Consider the following 24,164-nt stretch of genomic DNA (forward strand, 5'->3'; position numbering starts at 1 on the left):
TATTTTTGAATACCCACTTAGTACCCGTTACCTTCTTACCATCTGAATGAGGTACTAATGTCCAAAACCTCATTTTTGTCAAATTGAGCAAGCTCCTCTTACATGGCCTTGACCCATGATGGATCTTCAAGAGCTTGTTTGACATTGTTGGGCTCTATTTGTGATAAGAGAGCAAGATTGATAGGTTCGGTTTGCCTTTTGGTGGAGGATCTTGTTGTTACACCTTGAGAGGGATCACCAATGATGAAGTCATGAGGATAACCCCTCATAGACTTCCATTCTCTAGGCTTTCGGACAAGTGTTAAACTTTGATGATCTACTGGTGGTCTCACTGTTTCAGTTGCTCGTGCCTGCTCAGGAGACAAAATGGAAATGTCTCCTCCAGTTTGACGAGACAAAACTGGACTGGCAGATTCTTCATTCTGAACAGATTTGGGATTTTCTTTACTTGTTCCAGCTTCTTCACAATCTGAATCATTATCTATCACAGTACTGGGAATTAAGTTAGAATCACAAAAAGTAACATGTATGGATTCCTCTATAGTCCTATGCTCCTTGAGATAAATTCTATAAGCCTTGCTTGTGGTGGAATATCCAACAAACACTCCTTCATAGGATTTTGGATGAAACTTTCCAAGATTTTCTTTATTATTAAGTACAAAACATTTGCATCTAAAAACATGAAAGTACTTAAGATTTGGAGGGGTTCCTTTCCATAGCTCATAAGGGGTTTTCTTTAACCCTTTTCTAATGATTGTTCTATTCAAAATATAACATGCTGTGTTCACAGCTTCAGCCCACAAAAATTTAGGAATCTCATTCTCACATAGCATAGCCCTAGTCATCTCTTGAAGACTTCTATTCCTTCTTTCAACCACCCCATTTTGTTGGGGGGTTCTAGGGCATGAGAAGTTATGAGAAATTCCTAAGTTATCACAGAATTTTTCAAAATCTTGATTTTCAAATTCTTTTCCATGATCACTTCTCAAATGGGCAATTTTTAAATCCTTTTCATTTTGAATTTTCTTGCAAAGAGTGGAGAAGGCATGAAAGGCATCATTCTTATGAGCAAGGAAAAGTATCCAACCAAATCTAGAGTAATCATCTACCACCACAAGGCCATAGTGTTTACCTCCTAAACTTTGAGTTCTAGTAGGACCAAAAAGATCAATATGTAACATCTCCAATGGCCTTTTGGTTGAGATTCCATCTTTTGATTTAAAAGAGGATTTTACTTGTTTGCCTAATTGACAAGCATCACAAGTAAGATCCTTATCAAACTTGATGTTTGGAATTCCTCTAACCAAATTCTTTTTGACTAGCTTAGAAATTTGGTACATGCTAGCATGACCCAACTTTCTATGCCAAAGCCATTTTTCAGATTCAAAAGATGTAAAGCATGTTACATTTTGTTCCTTTAAATCCTCAAGAGTTAATCCATACCCATTGTTACATCTTTTGGCTTCAAATAAAATATCCCCAGTTTTCTCACAAACAACCAAACAAACAAACTTCTTAAAAATAACATCAAAACCTAAATCACACAATTGACTAACACTAAGTAAGTTATGTTTCAAACCATTTACAAGAAGAACATCATTTATACAAGATGAAAAATTTTTACCAACTTTTCCAACAGCCACTATTTTTCCTTTTGCATCATCACCAAAAGTGACAAGTCCTCCATCATACTCATCAAGCTTTATGAAGAAGGTTGTCTTTCCGGTCATATGCCTAGAGCATCCGCTGTCCATATACCACATATTCTCCTTCCTTTTGGATGCTAGACATACCTACAAAACAATGCTTAAGAAACCTTAGGTATCTAAATCCTTTTGGATCCTTTTACGTTAAACCATCTTCTATGTCCTAAGCCATTGTAATCAAAAACAACTTTACAAACTTTATCACCAATCATTCTTTCACCAAAGAAACATTGAATAGGAAAGTGTCCATTTCGATTGCATAGCCTACAAAATCTTGGAGTTGCTGTTTTGTTAAAGTAAGTTGGGTCTTGATACTTTGTATCATTTGAAGATGAAGCAATGTTTTCAAAATGAGATTTTTCAGATTTATAAAACCCCAACCCAGCTTTATCATAAAGAGGTTTTTGACTAGCCAAGATTTGATTAAGATTTTCAGAACTTTGGGTGAACTTGGCCAAGTCATCCTTAAGTCTTTTAACCTCTTTAAGTAACTCTTCATTTTGTTTAAAACAATCTACATATGCAAGAATGGAATGGTTACTTTCACAGCTCTTAATTTGGGCTCTTAACTGCTTATTTTCTTCGACAAGATCACAAGCAGTTTCGGCCTCTCTCACTTTTTCTTTTAGAAAGCTGTTTTCAATTTTAAGAATGGTGATTTGTTGTTCAAGTTCTTGATTTTCCAGCAGAAAGCATCTTATTTTTTCAGAAAGGTGGTCTATCATAAGAAGAAGATCTTTAGTGTTAGGGTTATGAAAGACTACCTGATTTACATGATCTGCCATGAGACACGGTTGTGACTTGGTCTCTGATTCTTCATCATCATCATCTAAATAATTTTCCAAGTCTTCCCATGAGGCCATCAGTCCCTTCTTCTTTCCCCATTTCGGCTTCTCTTCTTTCTTTAACTTGGGACAGTCAGATCTGAAATGCCCCATTTCCTTGCAATTGTAACAGGTTACTTTGCTAAGGTCTTTCTTCATCTTCCTTGAGCTGCTGCCTTTGCCTTTGAGCTTCACCATTTTTCTGAATTTTTTTGCAAACAACACAAACTCATTTTCAGAAGAGTTATCACTGGATTCATCATCCAGAGAGTTAGTCACAGAAGAAAAAGCAATTCATTTCTTTTTTGAATCTTTTTTCAAATAGGCATTTTCAAAAGCAAGAAGATTTCCTCTCAAATCATCAACTGTCATGGAATCTAAGCTACTGCTCTCAGAAATAATTAAAGCTTTTGTTTCCCACTCTTTTGTAAGACATCTCAACACTCTTCTCACTAGCACAGATTCTAAATGTGCAATTCCAAGAGCATCTAAGCCAACAATGATAGCATTGAACCGTTCCAACAGTTCATCAATGGACTCTCCTTCCTTCATTGCAAACATTTCATATTCTCTGTTCAACATGTCTGTCTGAGTCTTCTTTACAATGGTGGTTCCTTCATGAGTGATTTGTAACTTGTCCCAGATTTCCTTTGCCGTTGTGCATCGTGATACCCGTCGGTACTCCTCAAAGCTGATAGCACAGTTGAGCAGATTTACCGCCTTGGCATTTAATTCTACCTTCTTCCTATCTTCCTCGGTCCAGCTTGCTTCTGGTTTAAGAGTGACTACTCCTTCAGCACTTGTGGTAGATGGGAATTGAGGGCCTTCTAGGATGATCTTCCAAAGTCTGTAATCCACTGCTTGTACAAATATCTTCATCCTCTCCTTCCAATAGGTATAATTTTCCCATTGAAAAGAGGAGGTCTGTTGCTTGATTGACCTTCAGTCAGATTGTAGGACACCACATTTGCGCCACTGTTTTCTGCCATGAGGATCTTTACTCCAAGCTGCAAAGCTTGATCTCTTTGAGACCAAACTCTGATACCAATTGATGGTTTCAGTGGCTAAGAGAAGGGGGGTTGAATCTTAGCCCCTTTTTGCTTGATAACACTTGCTGACTTGTAGGATCAATTCTGGAAACTTTTACTCTTTTTATCTCTTCACTGTACACGAGACTTTTCATTTTGTCTCGTCCCTAGCCACGAGACTTTTCATTTTGTCTCGTCACTTGGCACGAGATAATTTTGGTTTTTGCTCCTGTGTAGTGGAAACAGAAATGGAGTAGAAAGGAAAGGAAGATTACACCCAGATATATCCTGGTTCAGCTGCTAAGTGCAGTGCAGCCTACATCCAGTCTCCATCACAAACATGATGAAATTTCACTATAATTAATCTGATTACAACTTGTAAAGTGCTAACCTAACTTACAAGGGGATTCCCACAAAATCATGAAATACAACATAGATGAACAAAGGACCTCTAAGACATCTATGGCTTTTTCTTTTAATTTTGCACTCTCTGCCATTTTCCGCTCTATGGCTTTTTCATACAAACTTCACTGTTTGCCTTTTTCCATGAATCTCAAGACATGACAAAATTAAATAGAAAAATACTAAACAGAATACATTGAAGGAGAAGAGAAATCTGTTAGCTCAGGTAACTCTGAGAACTCTGTGCCTTGCACTCTCAAATTTTCTCCTTGCTCCAAACAGTGGCTATTCTCTCTTTTTAAAGAAGAGGGAAGCCTCCACTATTGAAGCCAAAAACCAAGCCAACTTCTTCCTCCTTCAAGAAACAGAACCGGTTCGGCCACATAGAGAGAGAAGAGATAACCATGCAAAACCCAACATGCAATTACCTCTAGTCCTTTCTTGATCATCACTCTTCATCAATCCGAGCTCTCCATCCTTGGCTTGCTCTCCAAGATGGATTTCTGGCCCTTGATGCTTCATGATGATGATGACTTCATCTGCTTCAATCTCTGCCTCAACCATCACTTCGCCACTCTAGCTACTCCCTGTGGTGGTTGAGCAGAATTAAAGACAAGCCATGCTTCAAGAATCTCCTCCTTGCTGGCCGAATCTTCATCCTCCATTTTTGGTATGGAGAGGCTAAGATATCATCACCATATCTTATCATATGTGATAAGAATCTCAGCCACTATATTTTTTGTGTTTTCTTGCCATCATTGTGATGGTCTTGTAGCTTGCTCTTTCTTCTTTTTGATAGCTCAAAGTAGCTTCCATGGCTTCCTGGATAATGACCGAAGAAGAAGAAAGAAAGAGATGAGAGAGAAGAGAGAATCTGAAAAAAAAACAATTCAAAGTGATTAAACAAATTAATTGAAAATAGCTTGCTTTTACTTCCCTGGGTGGCGTGTAATGTTAATGTCATCAATCATGTCAATGACACTCTCTCTCATATTTCCCATGCATTTATTAACTTCACTCTAATAAATTTTGAAATCCATCATGATGAGCAAAGGAGTTCCGTTGGAAGCAATGGAACTTTGCTTTCTATGCTTAGTGGATTCGGATCATGCATTGGGTCTTGTAGCATCAATATTAATTTGGGCTTGTAGCAATAATAGCTTCAATTTGGCCCAAATAATATCACAACAATTCAGCCATACTTCTTTGAACATTTTTGAATCAAAGCTGAATTAGAAATAAAATCACACTTGGGCTTGTAGCAATTATATTTTATTTTCGGCCCAAATAAACACAACAAATAATTCAGCTACATAGTATGGGAAACATTCAACAAGGCTGAGAGAAAATTATTCCAATGAGCTTGCTTTAATATTTTTTTTGTTCGGCCCATAAAGGAATCTGCACAGCAAAAATTATTATAATTAACATACTTTAATCAAAAATAAATTAATAATTTTGCTGTTAATAATGTTTGATCATCGTCAATTTAAATTAGAGTTTTCCAAACTCATCAATAATATATAATTACGTAATATATTTGAAAAAAATATAATATATAACAAGAAATAATTTGGCCTAGTAATAATAACTAAATTGCTCCTCATTCCTCAAGTAATTTGGTAATTAATTCTAGAAGCAGTGACAAATAGATAAAAAAAAGTCACATTTTTATTTTGATCAGTATGATCATGTGGTTATTCACTCTTATTATAAAGTCGTTTTTTTCGTAGAAATCTCCAAAAACATTTATAGCTCCTAATCTCATTCCTAGAAGCAGGAAGCTCCATGATCTCAAGAAAAAAGACTCCTCATTGTCTTAATAAATATGTTATTTAGAGATGCTTTTTTTAATTTTTGTTTTTTTTTTTTTTTTTGAATTTTGTTATCGTGTGTTTTAAGGATATAGGTTAAGTATACTATAAAATGAAACATTTTAATACTATTTATTGTTTTTATGTATTGAAAACATAACAAAAAATTATTTTTGTAATAAATAATATTAAACGATTCTGATATTCCAATTCCTGTTCACCAACTCTTTGATTCCCCTAACCGAAGCTTCCAGATGTTGTTGAGTCCTCCTCAATATTTACAGATGCTTTCAAGCTGAGATTTGAAGTATGAAGCTTCATCAAGATCTCTGCCTATGCAACAAGCAATGTGAGTTATTAAATGGAGATGAATTTTGATGCCGGAGTATATTCTCAGAGCGAGCTAATAAAGCACTAATATATCATAATAATCGATAAAGAGATTGAATACATTGTTGATTCAATGGACAAATCAGAATCTCCTCAGAAAATATGTTGCATCCTTATTACAGATCTCTCATTCTCCAAATTAAACACATAGTCAAGGTCAAAATGCTTATCCAGTTAAAGAATCTCTTCTCCTTTTAACATTGCCATACTATAGCCTTATAAAATAAATAAGCTATTCTTATACATATGAGAACATATACGAAATATTCTGTTTATTCATTTATATTTCATGCATTAAGTTAACTTTTCGATTTATAATTAATTGGATATAAAATTTAATTTTTTTTCCAAAACTCCCATGTCCATCAAATAATACGAAACAAAAATAAATATAAATAACATATCTAAAAGATTCATATTTTAACAACAATTTGATATTATCTTTATCGATACCATTAACGTCTCACCAACATTCATAACAATACAAATGTATAACCATGTTTTGGTCTTACACTAATATTAACAAAGACTTAGTCACAATCACGTTATGAATTCCTATATTTCACTGTTTGGGTTAAACCCAGAAAATAAAGCCTGTTGTAACTTGATCTTCATGAATTACACGGTTAAAAAAAAAGTTTAGTTTATAATATGACTCAATTCTTAAAGTCAAATAAAATATTTAATATAATATAAATAATGATAAATCATTTTTTATTATAGAATTATTTTTCTTCATATATTTGCTGCCAATCCCCTAAACTTACTCCCAAAAGCTCCATGATATGAATAAAAAAAAAAAAAAGTCTTTGATGACCAAGGTTATAGTGGTTAAGAGTGACTAAGTTTTGACTGACCAATGAATACATAATAAGTAAAGAATTGGGTACAAGTTATTACTTAGAGTGATAGGGGCTTGTTGTTAATAATTATTACAGGACTAAAAAATAAATAAACTGACCAAAATAATATGTATATCATGTGGCCCTTTCATTTGAAGAAAAAAAATCTGTTAGTGTTGTTTGAGTGGATAATTTTAAAACTTCAATAGTTGGGCCTTAGTGTGAAAATCCATTATAATGTTTAATCAATAAGAGATAACGAATTATTAATGATGAGTATAATCCCAAAAAAAAAAAAAAACAAAAATTAAATCATGTGATATTTATGTGAGCTCCTAATATTAATGTATTTGTAGCATGAATTATATGAGAGTATAAATTTATAAAATGTTAAAATTTTATAAGAAAATATTATTATTTTGAATAAAAATAGCTATTAAACAGTATTGTTGATATTATCATAGTTATTATTAATTTTGTTCTTGTTATTATTATTATTATTATTAAAAGATAATTTTTTGGATATTAGTAATTTTTAGTAGTTTTGCTCATCTTTTATTGAATATAAATACTAAATTATTTTTAACAGATAAATTTTATTAATTTATGTGTTCAAACTTTGAAAATTTTGAGTGTAAATGGTAATGATCCATATATGTAAAATTTTGATAAATATAGGTGTAAACTATATATATGTTCATTGTGTACAAAATCTTTATAAATATGTGCACAAATTATTACCGACTAAGTACCGACAAAAAATGATAATACTTATTAGTCATGTAACATTGTTCTTATTAAAAATCTTCATAGTTTTATTAATAAGATTTACTTTTTTAATGTCATATCTATTAATAATTTACTTAAATAAACTAGTTGAAAATCACTCATATCAGATTATCTTAAAATTGAATTCAATGTTAATTTTTTTTTGTCCTCTCAATATTTATATAAAGCGTGGTTGTTGTATAAAATTAAAAAAAAAAAACAAATATAAAAATTGCAAAACCACCACGACTTGTGAAGTAAATTTGTTAGTTTTATCAACGTTTAAACTTTTTTAAGATATTAATTTGTTATTTTTTATTTAACAAAAAATTCTTTGTTTTCTAATTTGTATATCCATAATTATACATATTATTTGTTGATTCCATGATATAAGTTTTAAAACTAAAGAAAAAATGGGAATTGACAAATACAAAACGTAAATATAAAATAAAAAGAGTCAGTCGTATTTTTTTAAGATATTCATATAAAATTACGATAAACGATATTTTAATTATAATAGTTTATAAAATAGTTTTGTATTTATATTATCAGGGACGGAGCTAAAATTTTGAATACGGAAGAATCGAATTGTAGACAAATCTTTTAACTTCTATTTTAGAACTTTTTTCATTACATAAAAGCAATTTAGAAATAATGTATAGTTGTTAAATTGGTTTTATCGAAATATAAAGAATAAATCTTATAATTACACCCACACAGACGATATACCCGTTGCACCAAGCTGCTTCCACCACCTTGATGTTCAATTTCACCCACATAGCCTTCTCCAATCTGTGCCTACCAGATACGATGCCAATGACCCACGACGCTTATTCCCCACTTTTGTAACACCCTACCACTCTAAGCTTTACGCTTAAGTCGTAAAACAGAGGTGGTGTGGTATTACGACCTCTAAAACAAAATGAGTACATATAATAGCAGAAGAATTATAATATGCTAGGAGCTTTGAAGAATAGAGGAAATAAAAATCGCGAAATAAAAGCGCAACGCTCAAGAAACGAGTTAACTTGCGTGCTAAGAAAACCATAATTGTTAAACATAAGATAACAGAAGTATGAATGGAGTGCCAAAGATACAAAATAACAAGCTCTTAACTCAGGCCGCGAAGTCAAGACTGGCCGGTGAATATTTAATACATATCCAAAATCCAAAAGTTCATATACACAATCCTGCATCTCCATAAACCTCTAAGGGGATCAAAAGGAACAAGTTATACGGAGAGAAAGCCAAGTATATATATATATATATATATAACAAAATAACCCAGTAACCCCTCCGCTTCAAGAGTCCAGACGCCTAACAAGATGCCTCTCGACCTGCATTTGAAAAACAACAACATAGTATGGAATGAGAACTGGAGGTTCTCAGCATGGTAATGGTTCCCACATACATAATATATAAGGTCCCGGGAAAGCCAGAGGCGATCCTAGAACTCCGCCACTCAGATTTAAATCTTAAAGTTTATAAATGGAAACCATAAACAGGGTAGGTTATCTGAGGTTCTTATTTCTAATTCCTTTCTAACTTAAGCCCTAATTTCTACCTTCCTCCAATCTTCCAAAACTCCGGTGCACAGATAAGCAATACAGACAAAGTAAACACAAGTAGGATACAGATACAGCAAATAGCAAATATAACAGGTAAGCATAATAATCACGTAGGCAAGCTCAATTAATGCACAATCAAACAAAACACACATATGCAAATGATGTATGTCTATCCTATGGTTGATGAGTCTCATCCGTCGGTTATATAGCCAACCCGACATGTCCAGTAGCTAACCCGGACATCAACTGGTGAGCGGTACAGTACCACGATCCCACCTGGTGGGCGGTAAACCACCTCCATCCCCACCATCTGCGGGCGGTAAACCACCTCGATCCCCACAGACATTTTCAATTGGAAAACAACACACACGTGGGTGGTAAATAACCACGATCCCCACAAAATAATTTTCTTTAAAATCTGGTGGGTGGTAAATAATCATGATCCCCACAAAATAAACCAAACCACCTTTCAAACCTTTTTCAAATTATTTCCAATAAAACAAACCAATTCCAATATCAAAATCATTTCCAATTCTCAATTCATTTATTACTCAACAAACACACATATATAGATAACTCAACCAATCCTCAATCTTTCATCATCAATAATCATTCATCAATTCCCATCAACAACATTAATTAATACAATTCCTACAACCAACTCAACAAAATCATATTATTCATCAACTCATTCGCTATAATTCAACATTTCCATCAAGGTTACTAGCATTAACACATTCCCACATTTCCAACCTATCCTATGGTCATCTAGCCTATGTTTTCATCAAAACATTATATATTATCTATGAGAAACCAAAACCATACCTTGGCCGATTCCTCGTAATGATCAAGGCAATTTATTAAAACTAACACAGCCCCAAAACCTCAACAAAACTCTAGTGTTTAGCTTCCTCCAAGTTCCAATATCCACAATTTCAAACTCCAATTATTTATTCACAACCTTACCCAAGCTTCACATAAGTAAGAGTGAACGTTTTTCTCAAGCTAATTGGATCCTATGAAATTGTTCCGGTAGAAATGTAGAGCTCGACGCAGTGATCGCGTGGCTACAAATGGTGCGGCGATTGGAGCTCGAACGGAGGAGTTACGGTGATTTAAAATCAACGTAAGGTTACGGGGAATTTTCCTTCGCTCCTCTCCCTTGTTGCTGCAACGCTACTTCAGCTATAATGGGGTAATGAAGGAGATTGGGTTTATTCAAGGGTTGGCCCGGTTTGGGCCCGGTTCGATCCAATCTTGGGCCGTTTTCTTCAAAATTAGTGTCAAAATTCTCGTTTTGATGAGTTCTATCCTAATTTGATATAATATTCGCGTTTCTAATCTTCTTTATTAAAAACTAATTTATTGACTAATTATCTACTAATTTAACAGAGTTTACAACTTTCACCTCCGACTAGTGCCATTCAACGCCGCCCATTACATACCCCCGCCTCGGACACCTTCATAGAATCATCCACGCAAATCACCTTCTCCGATCAATGTTTAACAGGTGCCGCGACAACGACCCACAACGAATTTCACCTCCGCAGACCACCACTGGCCACAAAGAGAGGCCAACAACCTTCAACAATAATCACTGACTCACTACACCATCCATTCACTAAGTCCCCTGTTTCAATTTGGAACCCTAACGGTAGCTTTTAAATTTCTTTTATTTTTTCTAATAATTTTTTTCCCAAAAATAAATTTCAATTTTATGATTTTGCCTTTCATTAATGTTATCAACTATTATTATTTTTACTGTAATTAAAAAATTCATTTGGTCATAGTACAGTCAATCACAAATTTCTACTGCATGTGTCATCAAGAAATACAGTACACATCACATGGTCACTTTAGCCACCTTAACTTGTTGGCCACCATAGAAGCACCCTAAAAAACATATATATAGACATGGTGACATACATTGTGAATTCTTAAATGGTTAGTTAAATATATTTAATCAAAAACAATATTTGAAGTGACACATGAAGCAAAAGACACAAAGATCAATCCTTTAAGGTCTGACTTAAAGAAAATGACTATTGAGGAGCTACCAAATCCTGAACATGTTTGGGATTCAGATCCTACTCAATAAATTAGTTACTTTCAGAGCTTTGAAAAAGTGTATGTGCATGGATGCAACAACCTTCAAAGGTTGTTTCCAATATCTGTAGCCGAAATTTTGAATAAACTTGAGAAAGTGGAAATAACAGAGTGTGATAGATTGGTGGAAATTGTTGCAAAGGATGAAGCAGATGTTGAATGCTCCTAAAGAGTTTGCATTGCATGACCTCCATAAAACTGTGGTCTTTACCAGAATTAAAATGTTTCTACTCTGCACCCCACAAGTTAGAATGCCCCAAGCTAGAGGAAGTGCACTTATTCCACTGTGACAAGATGAAGACATTCGAATGTGAGTCTCAGAGATATCAACATCCACAAGCAAAGAATCAAGCCATTTTCTTGTCAGAAAAGGTTTCATGTCTTGTTAAATTTTATGACATATATCCATCCATGTCATATTAATTATTTTGACCATCATGTATGTAGTATGCTAAATTGGCCATATTTTCTTTCCCTTGTAGGTAATTCCAAACTTAAAGTTTCTAGCACTGAGCAAGGAGGAGATCATGATGATGTGGCATGAGCAGTTTCATGTGAATGGCCTTTCAAAATTAGAAGCTCTTCAGTTGCAATGTTTTCATGACGATTCAGATACTTTTCCATATGAAGGACTCCCAGCTTCCAAACATAGAAAATCTTGCTGTGAGTTGTAGCTCTTTCAAAGAGATATTCTGCTCTGAGAGTCCCAACATGGACGACGGCAAAGGAATTCTTCCTCATTTAAAATGTTTGCAGTTGATTAAGCTGTCTAAACTGAAGTCCATTGGATTAGAACATGCATGGATGGATCTCATTTCTAAAAAATCTTGAAAAGTTGCTAATAGACCAGTGTAATTGTTTGAGGAGCATAGTACCAAGCAAGGTATCGTTCTCCAGCCTAATAGAATTGAACATATCAGAATGCAATGGTCTTTTGAGTTTGTTCACACCTTCAACAAGCAGAACTTTGCATCAACTGAAGAACATGTCAGTAAAAGATTGTGAATCATTAGAAGAGATAGTGTCAAAAGAGACAGAGGAGTCATCGGAGGTTGTTGAAGAAGAGATAATAGTGTTTCCTAAATTGAAAACTCTGTCCCTTTGCTCCCTACCAAACCTTGGAAGCTTTTACAATGGAAACATTGCCTTAAAATTCCCATTATCGGACAAATTCTCACTAATCGATTGCCAAAAGATGGAGAGCTTTTGTGCAGGTGCTCTCAGTGTTAACAGGTGGACAGAAGTTGAATTTGAGGAGGATAAAGATCCAGTTTTATTGGAAGTTGATCTCAACTTTGCTGTACGGAAAGCATTTGAAGGAATGGTATGTATTATATTTCTTTCTCTTTAGTTGAAGTTTTGATCCACCTAAAGTATCCTTTCTCTTTTGTGCATTGTGCATAATCATTAAATTTGTTAAAACAATTTAGAGTACAGTTTTTGTTTGCACATTCATGCTAAGAGACTAAGTTGATATGTCATGCATTTTTCCTTATTCATATTGGTCATAGCCAATTCAGATATGTAAGCATACAGAAAAGAGAGTTGCCACTAAGTCAAGAATGTTTTGTGTCTGTTTGGTCAACAAGAAAAATTAGTTAAGGTGGCACATACATAGTTTGATTAGTAAAATACTATAATTATTTTTTGTGTAAATCAAATTAAGTTGCTAATTTAACACCACACCCCATTATGAGTGTTTCAAAAATTCAACAAATTCCCTAGTTATGTTAGTGATTGTCAGAGCTCAGCTACCAAGAGGAAAGATGGTACGTAGGATGTTGCATAGGATCAATAGAATTATGTTTCTGCCCAAAGTTTTATGACTTCTATTCAATTGAAGTCTTAGCCACTAGATTCTGTGAAAGAGAAATGATTAATTAATTAGTTAGAGATTTGGTTGGAATGGCATGCATCATTCTATCTTATACTTTCCATTATTACACAAATGCTTTTGGATTCAGTAATCACTTCCAACCTCAATACTGAGTTATTTATTGAGTACTGCTAAGGAGTCAATGGTGTAAATGTACAATGTGTACAATGGGCTAAATCTTTGGCCCAATATGAATAAAATGAACATCACCCATACTATCCAGAATAACCATCCGGAAATGAACATCACCCATACTATCAGAATAACCATCCGGGTACTAGGATAATAAACATCTCATGTCATGAAATCACTCATCCCAAAAGCTTAAGCTGATTTTGGAGTTTACCAAAGATCGAACTCTTGACCTTTCGGATCTAGAGCTCTGATATCATGTCATGAAACCACTCATCCCAAAAACTTAACCTAATAGAAAAATATAACACTGATGGTTATATCTCTAATACTGAATCGGATATCCCTAAACCTCCATTGTACACATTGTACAAAATTTCCATTAGCTCCCTATACTTCCTCTTATTTATTTATTTTGTTGATCCTACATTTTACTTATTGTATACCAATATTAAAATCGCTTCAAAAAAGCCTAAACGTATATATTTGCCTGATCTTGACTCAATCATCAGTTAATCTTTATTTATTCTTAATTAAGTTTAAAACATTACCAGGATGAATATTCACTTTAGGTTAAGTCTTAAATATCTTTGTTCGAATATAAAATTATTTACATAGTTTATATTCTATTATTTAAATTTTACAAAAGATACTTCATTAATTTACTGTCTATGACTAAATAGTATATACCGAAATAATCCACTGCATTATTGAATCTTGGAACCTGGATGCACTTAAATGAGAGTAACTAAGCCTTGAAGTGCTATTTAATTTGTTCTTTATTCTTCTTTTATTAATTTTATTTTTTAACTATGTTCTGATTGGAGGCAATGATTGGGAAAGGTTCAAAAGCAAAAATTTGATTTCTACTATTATTATTGTTGTTGTTATTGTTATTTTATTGTTATTGTCCAAAACAAAATCCTGTATGTTTGTCTACTTGCCTTTCTAGTAGATCTAAAATTAAGGTTGAGAGTTATATTACCATCAATTTTTTTTAACTGCATATATTACTTAAGTTTCAATTTTCATTTTTATTTGATTTTTTTTAAAACTAACACTGTCATATTAACAGCTTTATTAGGCGAAATTTAATTCCAGTAATGAAGTTAGAGACAAAATGAGAATACCCACATGGCCAAGACATTGATAAAGAGGAAGGAATACTGTCAAGTTGACTTCCTTTTATGTTTTTTTTTCCAAAAAAAAAACCACTAAAAAAATTTAAAATTGAAAAAAGCATGTGCAATGTGGTTATAAATTATCCAAAAAAGAAAAGTGAGAAAAAAAAGAGTGCAAGTGTGGTGCGGTTTTAAGTTAAAAAAAAAAAAAGAGGGCATGTGTGTGGCGTGGTCATAAATTTTAGAGAAAATGACAAATAGGTTCCTGACCTTTTGTTCCGCGGATATTTTCGTCCCTGACCATTGAAAAATACTTTTAAGTCCCTGACCTTCACAAAATTTGGACGGATCAATCCTTAACGAAGACATTTGGACGCATCAGTCCCTGACAGAGGCATTTGGACGGAGGGACTGATCCGTCCAAATTTTGTGAAGGTCAGGGACTTAAAAGTATTTTTCAATGATTAGGAACAAAAATGTCCGCGAGACAAAAGGTCAAGGACCTATTTATCCTTTTCTCTAAATTTTAAAAAGAGAAAAAAAAAAAAAGAGTGTGCATGTGTATGTGGTGTGGTTATAAACTTATAATTTTAAAAAAATAATCAAAAGAGTAAAAATAAAAAGGGTCGAGGATGATCTATGTTAGTGTGGCGTTACATGTGTGGGAAGCGCGATTGCATTGTAACTCATAGATAATGGATGATAACAGTTGGCACCGGATTCAATGGTCCCAGAACGTTTGGATTATTAAATAGTCTCATAATAAAATATATTTTTTTAATTATAAATTGACCCCATATATTTTATTTAATTATAAAAACAGTTTTTTATTTTATAAATTATTATTTTATCAATTATCTATTATGTTTGTTAATAATCAAAAACAAAAATAATAACGAATTAGATCTTCCATTGATCGTAATAAAGCTTTTGGCCATTTGAATGGATTAAAAGTTTATATTCGATCCGTGACGTTGCTGATAAATCATAAAATCGTGTTTTCTTGAAAACCAATCGATTGGATTACAGTTTATCACAAAACAATCGATTGAAAATTGCCAAAAGCATGGTTTTCGCATAAATCAATCGATTGGTCATATGACCCAATCGATTGAACGATGAATAAAAAGTAGATTTTTGTAATTCAATCGATTGTTTACACTCTCCAATTGATTGAATGCTTGAAAACAACCTGGGGTCTCACCAAAACAATCGATTGCTTTTGTGACTCAATCGATTGAATTCACCTAAACAATATGGATTTGCCAATTTCAATCGATTGGCATGAGAATTCAATCGATTGGAACACGATGTATTACGCCTATTTCAATCTTGTTATCGTTTTTAGAAATTATCTTGTTATTCATCTATCTTATCTTTAAAATTTTATCTTCCTTTTTTAAGGTTTTATTTTGATTTAGATGCTCTAATCTTATATTTTCTTTAATATTAACATTATAAATTAGTGAATAATCCATCACCAATTATTCAGTCCCACTATTGAAATCGTGTATCATTCTCTTTGATTATAAAAAATTTCATTGTTTTCTTTCAAACATTCATCTACTCAATATCCAATTTTTTTTTTCATTTTTTATCCATCTATTTAATATCCACTTTTTGTTCATCGTTAATTGACAATCACCGTTGCAACAATCAGCAAAGGTCCAATCAATTTTTTCATTGTAGTGTTCAGAAAATAATCCATCGTTTTGATTACAAAATCGAGGTAGTGAATAGAATCTCTAATTTTCCAATTATTCGTTTCGATACTTTATTCGGAAAATTGATTGTGTAATAAAAAAATATTTTTTTATCTTTTATTAATTCACAGACAACGAGAAATACTAAAAAGTAAATAGATGTTATTATTTTTTATTACTAATTAGCTAGCAATCAGGGACGGACCTTGTAAGACCCAAGACTTTTGAAAAGTCCTATTTTAAACTAATCTTAAACCATACATTATTTACAGTTTTATTTTCAAGAAATTGTTTTATTGAAAATAATTAAAGGTAGTTTTGATTAATTGGATTTGAGATAAATTAAGATTTTTATCCCAACTCTATAATTATGGATTATTTTACTATTTACAATTTAAAGTTTTAGAAATTCGAAAATAATGAGGTTTGGCTATTTAAATCAGAATTTCATCTAATTTATGATTATTGAATTATTTTCTATATTTAAATTATAGAGTTGGTAGTTGTGAAATAATAAGGATTTTTATATGATTTGGACTAAATAATTAATATTTTAAAATATTGATACTACTATTTTGGAAAATAAAGAAATTAACTATATTATTTCTAATTTTTGGATTTGAACATTTTATTGAAAATAATTTGTAAAATTGATGATCGAATAGTATTTCTATATATTATTATTATTGGATTAGAATTTATTTCCAATTACCATATTATCCCTATTATTATTTGAAATTACAGAACTACCCCTAACCCTAAATCTAACCTAACACCCCCACACACTCACCAAACCCCAGCCACCCTAAAACCCAAGGAGCAGCAGCTGCTGCCCCACACCCTCACTCTCATTAAACAACATAGTTTCCTGTGAAAGAAAGGAAGGAAGAAAGAAAGGGGACATAGGGGAAGGGAGCCGCAGGAAAGGGGAAGGGAGAAGAAGAGGAAGGCGGCGCGGTGGGTGTCACTGCCACCGCCGCCGCCGCTGTTGGCAAGGGATGGAGGAGATCCGAGAGGGAAGGAGAGCGCCGGTGAAGAGAGGAGCCCGCGCCATCCTCGCGAAATGCCATTGCCGCCGCACCATCGAGAGTCGCGAGGAGAGGAAGGCGTCGCCATTCCGTGTGGCCGCGCCAACGTTGCCGTCAGGGTCTTCTTCACCGCCGTCCTTGCTCGTTGTTTCCCTTGGAGTCATTGCCATCGACCCTTGCCCCTGTCGCCGCCGCGAGTCGCTAACAGGGATCGGAGCTGAGGGAGAGGACAGTGTAAGGAGGGGGAGTTGTTGCTGCCGAAGACGCAAGCTGAAGGAGCTGCCTTCAGCCGCCGTCGTTGCGCCAGTCGCCGTCGTGTGCCGTCACTACTGCGTGTGCCACTGCCGCCACCTCTGGTCTGTCACCGTTGAGCAGATCCACGAAGAGAGAGAGAGAACCTGGGAAGAGGCCGCTGCCGGAGGAGAAACCAATCTCGCCGCCGTGCCTGGCCGCCAGAAAATTCTGCCGGTAAGGATTTAAGTTGGTCTTCGTTTCCTTTGGAATTCCAGAAGCTTTATTGCCGTTGTATGATTGGTTTCAGTTACCGTCGCCGGAGATCTGGTCGCCGCCGCCACTCGAGGTGGTTGCCGGGGCTGCCGGCAAAACGGTTCAGCTATCATCGCTATTTCATTTTCTTAGTTTGGTAAGTAATTGTGTTTCGAAAATCCCCGCTTTAGTGTTTGGTTATGTTTGGTTAAAGACCTTGAGGTTTGGTAACGTAGGTTGGGTCCTGATGATTGCGTGTCGCATAAGTGTTGCTGTGACTGTTGTGCCGTTCCTTTTCTTTCTGTAAGTGTCTCTATCTCGGAACCTTCGCCTTTAGCTTTTAGTTATGAGTTTTGAGATTTTTCGCGATATTGATGTGTTAGGAATTAGTATCCGAGCTTATATACGTGGCGTTGAGGCTGTTTCTGCTGTTGAGAAAAATAAGCGAAGCTGGGATGTTGGTTGTTGGTTTCGGGCCGAGACGAAAGGCTTTCCTGTGACGCGTGTGGTTCATGTATTCGACGAGCCAAGGTAGGGGCTTTTTATACAAACTGATTTATTTTAAAGTGGAAATTGTTATAAATAGATATGCTGTACAAAATGTATTTCTGGTAGTTATGTGAGTCTTATGAATTGTCTGGTTTTATCTTGAATGAATATGGTTGCCTGTTTGATAGTAACAATGTCTGATTATGATAAATTGGAGATTTCTGGATTGGTTGATTTGAATGATTTTTGATAATTTGAAAGTTGAGTTTTGTTTTATTAGAAACTGATTTGGTCTTGAACCTGGCAGAAAGAGTTGATGATTGGTTTTGTTGGGACTCGGAAAGGGTGGCAAAGTCCAAGTTTTAGGGGAGATGCTGCCGAAATTTCTAGAAAATCTGAGATTTTGATTGGAATTATTATTTTGGAAAAGAATGAATTATGCTTTGACTTAAACGGTTGAGAAATAAATTATGTTTGAACTTGCCTTATTAGGAAAATCTCTATATTTTTAATGTAATTATTATGAAAGGAATTATGCCTTAAAAATCAATTTAAATATGGATTTTTTTTGTTTTGGAATTTGATTTACGTAAACAGATTTTGGAGGGGTTTTAATGGATTTAAAATAAACCTGGTTTTCAATTAATCTATTTCACTTTACGACATTTAGGAAGAGCTTGAAGTATTTTTTGGAACTTTGATTTATTAAAATTGAAACACTTCCCGAGCCCTTGGGAACAGATTTAAGAATAAAACTGAAATTGGTTTTCGGTTTAAAAATGATTTGGTTTTGGCTTAAGTTTGGTTGGTTTTGAAATTGGTTCGGAATAATTGAAAACACGATTTGGTTTTGGGTTTAAACCCTATTCTATTTATTCAACTCAAGAAGTTAAAGTTTCAGAGGTTTTCAAGGAATTTAAGAAATGAGTTAGGTTATTCTCCCCTGAAGTCTTGAGACTCTGCTGAGGAATCTTACGACCAAATCTTGATTTAGAAATGAATGATTTTGAGTCTTTCAAAGAGATTTTTAACTTGGCATGGTTTTGAGATTTTTGGAAGTGTTGGAAAGATGTGGAAAGTGGCTCCGTTTTGAAAGGTGATTCTTGGCTAGCTGTGATTTGACTATGTTTGTTATTTAAAAGTAAATGGGCCAAGAATGATTTTGAAATAAGATATTGAGCATAATTGATTGTGGATATAATCAAGATTGATGAGTTATTGTTTGGTAGGCGTAAGGGCCGGGTTCGTCCCGCTTATGCTGAGAGATTTGATAATTGACGAGATTGTTGATAAGTCACTTGCGCCTGGCAAGGACGGTGGTTAATCCCGCTTGTCGAGGTTGCAGCGCCTGCGTAAGGACGGTGGTTAATCCCGCTTACGTGTAGATGTGAGGTTGGAGGCAAAGTATCCCGCTCACATCCTTTCGGATCACAGGAGTGTGCAGGCACTGACATCCTGGACCGTGTGGCGGGCACGTTATCCCAGAGGGTTCCCATTTATACGTGACCGAAGGGCAACATTCCCATGGGAAAGTGACGGGTTGGCAATTGAACCGACAATGTGATATCACAGCCAGTAGGACAGGCATTCATCATTTGCATTTATGTGATATTGTTTGGGTGTGCATATTGTATTTGGTTTGCCTATGTGAATACTTATGTTAACTGCTAACTGTTATACTTGTTGTAATTGTTCTTGATTGTGCTTGAACCACATTAATATTGATTGTGTTTGAATTGATTGGTTTGTGATGAGTTGGTTGCTGATTGAGCTGTTTGGGCCGGGGGCCGTGTTGGATTGGATGGGCTTGAGGCCGCGATTGGTATATTGAGTCTTAGTTCTGTATAAAGTATCTAACCGGTTCAGCATAGACTTAATGAACCTATGCTTGGAACGGGATGATCATTTATACCGTGTAGGTAACTGCTTTCATGGTTACGGTCTAGGAAAAACTTTTCAGACATTTTCTTTAAGAAAGGAAAAATGTTTTGTTTTAGAATATTTGAGAAATTTAGCAAGTCTTGAAAGAGGAATTTTCTGGATTTCGAATGTGAACCTATGGTTTTTGGGAAAGACTCATAAGACGAGCAATGATCACTGAACTCTAAGAATGATTTTATCTTTACGTATCTTGTTATAGCAATTTCTGTAATCCTATAGTGAGAACAAGCGAGGACGACGTTCTCACTCCCCTACAGGTTATTCCTTTTCAGGATATGGAAGACGAAGCTTCAGGAGGGTTATGTTATTTTCTGTTCGGTCTTTTTGTATTACCGTAGCTATTGCTTTCCCTCGCCTTTATCTTTATTAAGTTTGTAAGAGGGATAGGAAATTATGATATGTATATTTGTAAACTAGTGTTATGTATATATATATATATATATATATATATATATATATATATATATATATATATATATATATATATATATATATGTATGTATGTATCTGATTTGTATGTACATGTATGTTTATATTTTCACGAAAAAGAGTTATTGAAAGGTTATGCAGTTTTAAGTTTTAAACAGACTCATATTTTAGTCTTAAATATTATAAAAGTCGTGGTAATACTCGAGCTATCAGAGTGGCGCAGCCGGAAGCGTGACATTTTGATAGTTAGGGTGTTACAGACCTAGAGGGGGCGAGTAGGGGCCTGGACCCCCCAAAATTTTAAGAAACTATACTTATATATAAGATTTGTGTTTAAAAAATAAAAAAATATTATGTAATTTAATAGTTTTATATGTGTTATTTTTACTATGTAATAGATCTATGTCTTAATTATTTAATTCACTAATATTTTTACCTAACTAATTTAATATCATACCCTCAAGTCTTTGTACCTTTCAAATTAGTTTTTATATAATAATTTCTATATTTATTTTTTTAAAAAATCATTTGTTTTTTTATATTAATATATTTAACATTCATATTTTTATATTAATAATAACTTAAGTAGTTATGTTTTGGTAATCACATTATGTACTGTAGATATTATTTTCTTGTAAAAAATATTAACTCTTCTTCTAAATTCACATTGGTAAAAGAAAAATTTTATAAAGATATCGTATATCTTGTATTCTATAAGGATATACCGTGTCTTTTAAATAATTAATAATTTATAATTTATTTTCAAATATTTTAAAACTTTTGAAATAATGAATTTTAATTAATAAGATATGGGATAATTTTTAGCAAATCTCGTTATAAATTATATGGTATTTTATAAATTTATAATGTACAATTGATATTGTTATATTTTATTTATGTAATTATCATATTAAAAATAAAATTATTGGAAAAAATTATAATTATATGTATCTTAATAAATCTGTTAAAAAACTAACTCCAATAACTATATGTTAATTATTTTTATAGATTAAAAAAAATTATATAAAAATTGGCACCTCCATATTAAAATCTCTGGATCCGTCCCTGCTAGCAATATTAGAATCTATCTATTTTATGTAATGTTATAAGATGGAGTGTACTGTTTTTTTTTTCATTCGACATTTTTAAGATATCAGGTATATTTACGGACACTGAGATGAATGAGCAATACCAGGAGGACGATGACTTTAACCAACAAGAAGAGCTAGTAAGTGACCAAGATATGATGGATGAACAGAATGAATTCGAACAAGATTTCGGAGATGAATTTACTGAGGGAGCGTATTTTTCTGAATCTAATCAGTCAGAAGATATCCTTGAAGCTGCTTATGCGGTTGACTCCATGCAAAACATTACAACTTTGAAATTTAGTGAAAATTTTGCGGAGGAAATTGGCAAATATCACTTTTCTACTTTGCAACTTGCATTTGATTTTTATCTGAAGTACTCAAAGTCGAAGGGCTTTAGTGCAAGGAAGAGCAAGACCTTCAAGAATAGTATTGGCAAGATTTACAAACAAAAGTTTGTATGTCATAGGCAAGGATTTAGGGAGGAGAAATATTACACGATGGAAAAAAGGAAGAAGGAGCCTAGATTGGAAACAAGAACTGGATGTGAAGCTCGAATGGATGTTAAATTTGTACCAGAAACTGGAAGGTGGCATATCTTTTATTTCTCTGACAAACACAACCATGATCTATTGGATACACAATTCAGTGCTATGTTGCATGCCCACAGAAAAATGTCAGAGGAAGATATTATGCAAATGGTGAACATGCTAAAGTCAGGGATTAGCACTTCACAGATATTTGGTCTTCTAGCTAGTCAAGCAGGCGGGTATGAATTTGTTGGCTATGGTCCCAGAGATATGTACAATGTGATTGAAGGATCCACAATTATATTTCAAGGCATATCATGATTCAAGAGGTTTGTTACGTAACTTGTTCTGGTCTGATGGGATTAGCCAACTAGACTACCGACTCTTTGGGGATGTTATTGCTTTTGATGCTACGTACAAGAAGAACGAGTATAATTGTCCATTAGTCATATTCAGCGGGGTTAACCACCACAACCAAACAATTATTTTTGCTACTGCGTTAGTTGTGGACGAAACTACTGATACATATATTTGGCTCCTGCGTCAGCTCATGTTTGCAATGAATGGCAAGACCCCGACCTCAATAATAACTAATGGGGCCATGGCGATTAGGAATGCAGTGAGAGATGTATTTCCCGAAGTCAGACATAGATTATGCGCTTGGCACCTTATTCGAAATGCAACTAGCAATGTTGGAAATCCATCGTTTACATCTAAATTCAGAAAAATCATGTTGGGAGACTATGAGATTCCCGTGTTTAAGCGTAAGTGGGTTCAGCTTATTGAAGAATTTGGCCTTGAGGATAAGCCGTGGGTGATCAACATGTACGAAGAGAAGCATATGTGGGCTACTGCATATATAAGAGAAAAATTCTTTGCTGGCTTTAGAACTACCTCAAGATGTGAAGGTTTACACTCAGTTGTGGCAAGGTATGTGGGGTCGCGGTATGATTTGACAAGTTTTGTAGAGCATTTTCAAAGGTGTGTTGCACACTTGCGCTTTTAAAAAATTTAATGCTGATTATGAATCTACACGTGGGGTGCCCGTCATGCAGACTTGTATAGAGCTGCTAGAGAGATATGCTGCTGAGTTATACACTCATGAGATATTTCTTTTCTTTCGGGCATTTCTCTCTATAGCTGGATCAATGCGGGTGCTAAACATAGAGAATAATGATGATTGCATAAAGTACATTATGTGTAAGCATGGGAGGCCCGATTTTATGTAGACCGTTGATTTTCGTCAAGAAGAAATGATCTTCATGTGTACCTGTTTAAGAATGGAGTCATTTGGAATTTCCTGCGAACATATTGTGAAAGTTCTGGTTGACAAAGACATTTGTGAGATTCCCCGGTCATTGGTATTGGATAGATGGACAAAAAAGATTAAATCAGCACTCAATGATCCAAGTCGGTTCACCAGGGATGCTGTTGTTATTAGTCGTCAAAGTGCCTTGATGGAATTTTCTAAACAATTGGCTGCTGTTGCTGCTAAAGTACCAGAGATATATGAAGAGACACATGACCTAATTATGGGATTGTACTCATCTTACAAGGCTGCAGACGAAGGCACTAATCAACCACAGTCAGGTGTAGCTAAAAGTAGCAATCCGTATGTGCATCAAAGCGGTGTAGGCTCAGGACAACCATCTAGGAAGAAGCGGCAACGTTGTAGTGTTTGTCAAATGGAAGGACATAAGAAGACAACATGTCCTTGGCAAAAGGACATTGACAACAACGTTATTGAAGATGAAGCTAATGGTTCGGATGATGGCGACGTATATCCAGAACTGACGGCTGAGTTAGATAGTGATAATTAGCCACCTCCATATACTTAATATTTTTGCGGAATGAATCAGTTCCATATTTGTATTTATTTATTTTTTGCACTAT

The 24,164-nt window shown here is 34.3% G+C and overlaps 2 protein-coding genes across 2 annotated transcripts; both read left to right on the top strand.

The window, feature by feature from the left end:
* The first annotated feature begins 16,881 nt into the window (after positions 1–16,881).
* Positions 16,882–20,668, top strand: LOC112728366 (uncharacterized). The gene is made up of 5 exons (XM_025778457.3): positions 16,882–17,776; positions 17,850–17,951; positions 18,031–18,097; positions 18,178–18,325; positions 20,482–20,668. Exons 1-3 carry the CDS (start codon positions 17,279–17,281, stop codon positions 18,040–18,042), a joined length of 612 nt encoding a protein of 203 aa, XP_025634242.1. The 5' UTR covers positions 16,882–17,278; the 3' UTR covers positions 18,043–18,097; positions 18,178–18,325; positions 20,482–20,668.
* A 1,162-nt stretch (positions 20,669–21,830) lies between these two features.
* Positions 21,831–23,445, top strand: LOC112728364 (protein FAR1-RELATED SEQUENCE 5-like). Its single transcript, XM_072208436.1, has 3 exons — positions 21,831–22,543; positions 22,638–23,201; positions 23,412–23,445. Exons 1-3 carry the CDS (start codon positions 21,831–21,833, stop codon positions 23,443–23,445), a joined length of 1,311 nt encoding a protein of 436 aa, XP_072064537.1.
* The last annotated feature ends 719 nt before the right edge of the window (positions 23,446–24,164 follow it).

The sequence above is a fragment of the Arachis hypogaea genome, chromosome 12, assembly GCF_003086295.3.
Source record: "Arachis hypogaea cultivar Tifrunner chromosome 12, arahy.Tifrunner.gnm2.J5K5, whole genome shotgun sequence".
Taxonomy (NCBI): domain Eukaryota; kingdom Viridiplantae; phylum Streptophyta; class Magnoliopsida; order Fabales; family Fabaceae; genus Arachis; species Arachis hypogaea.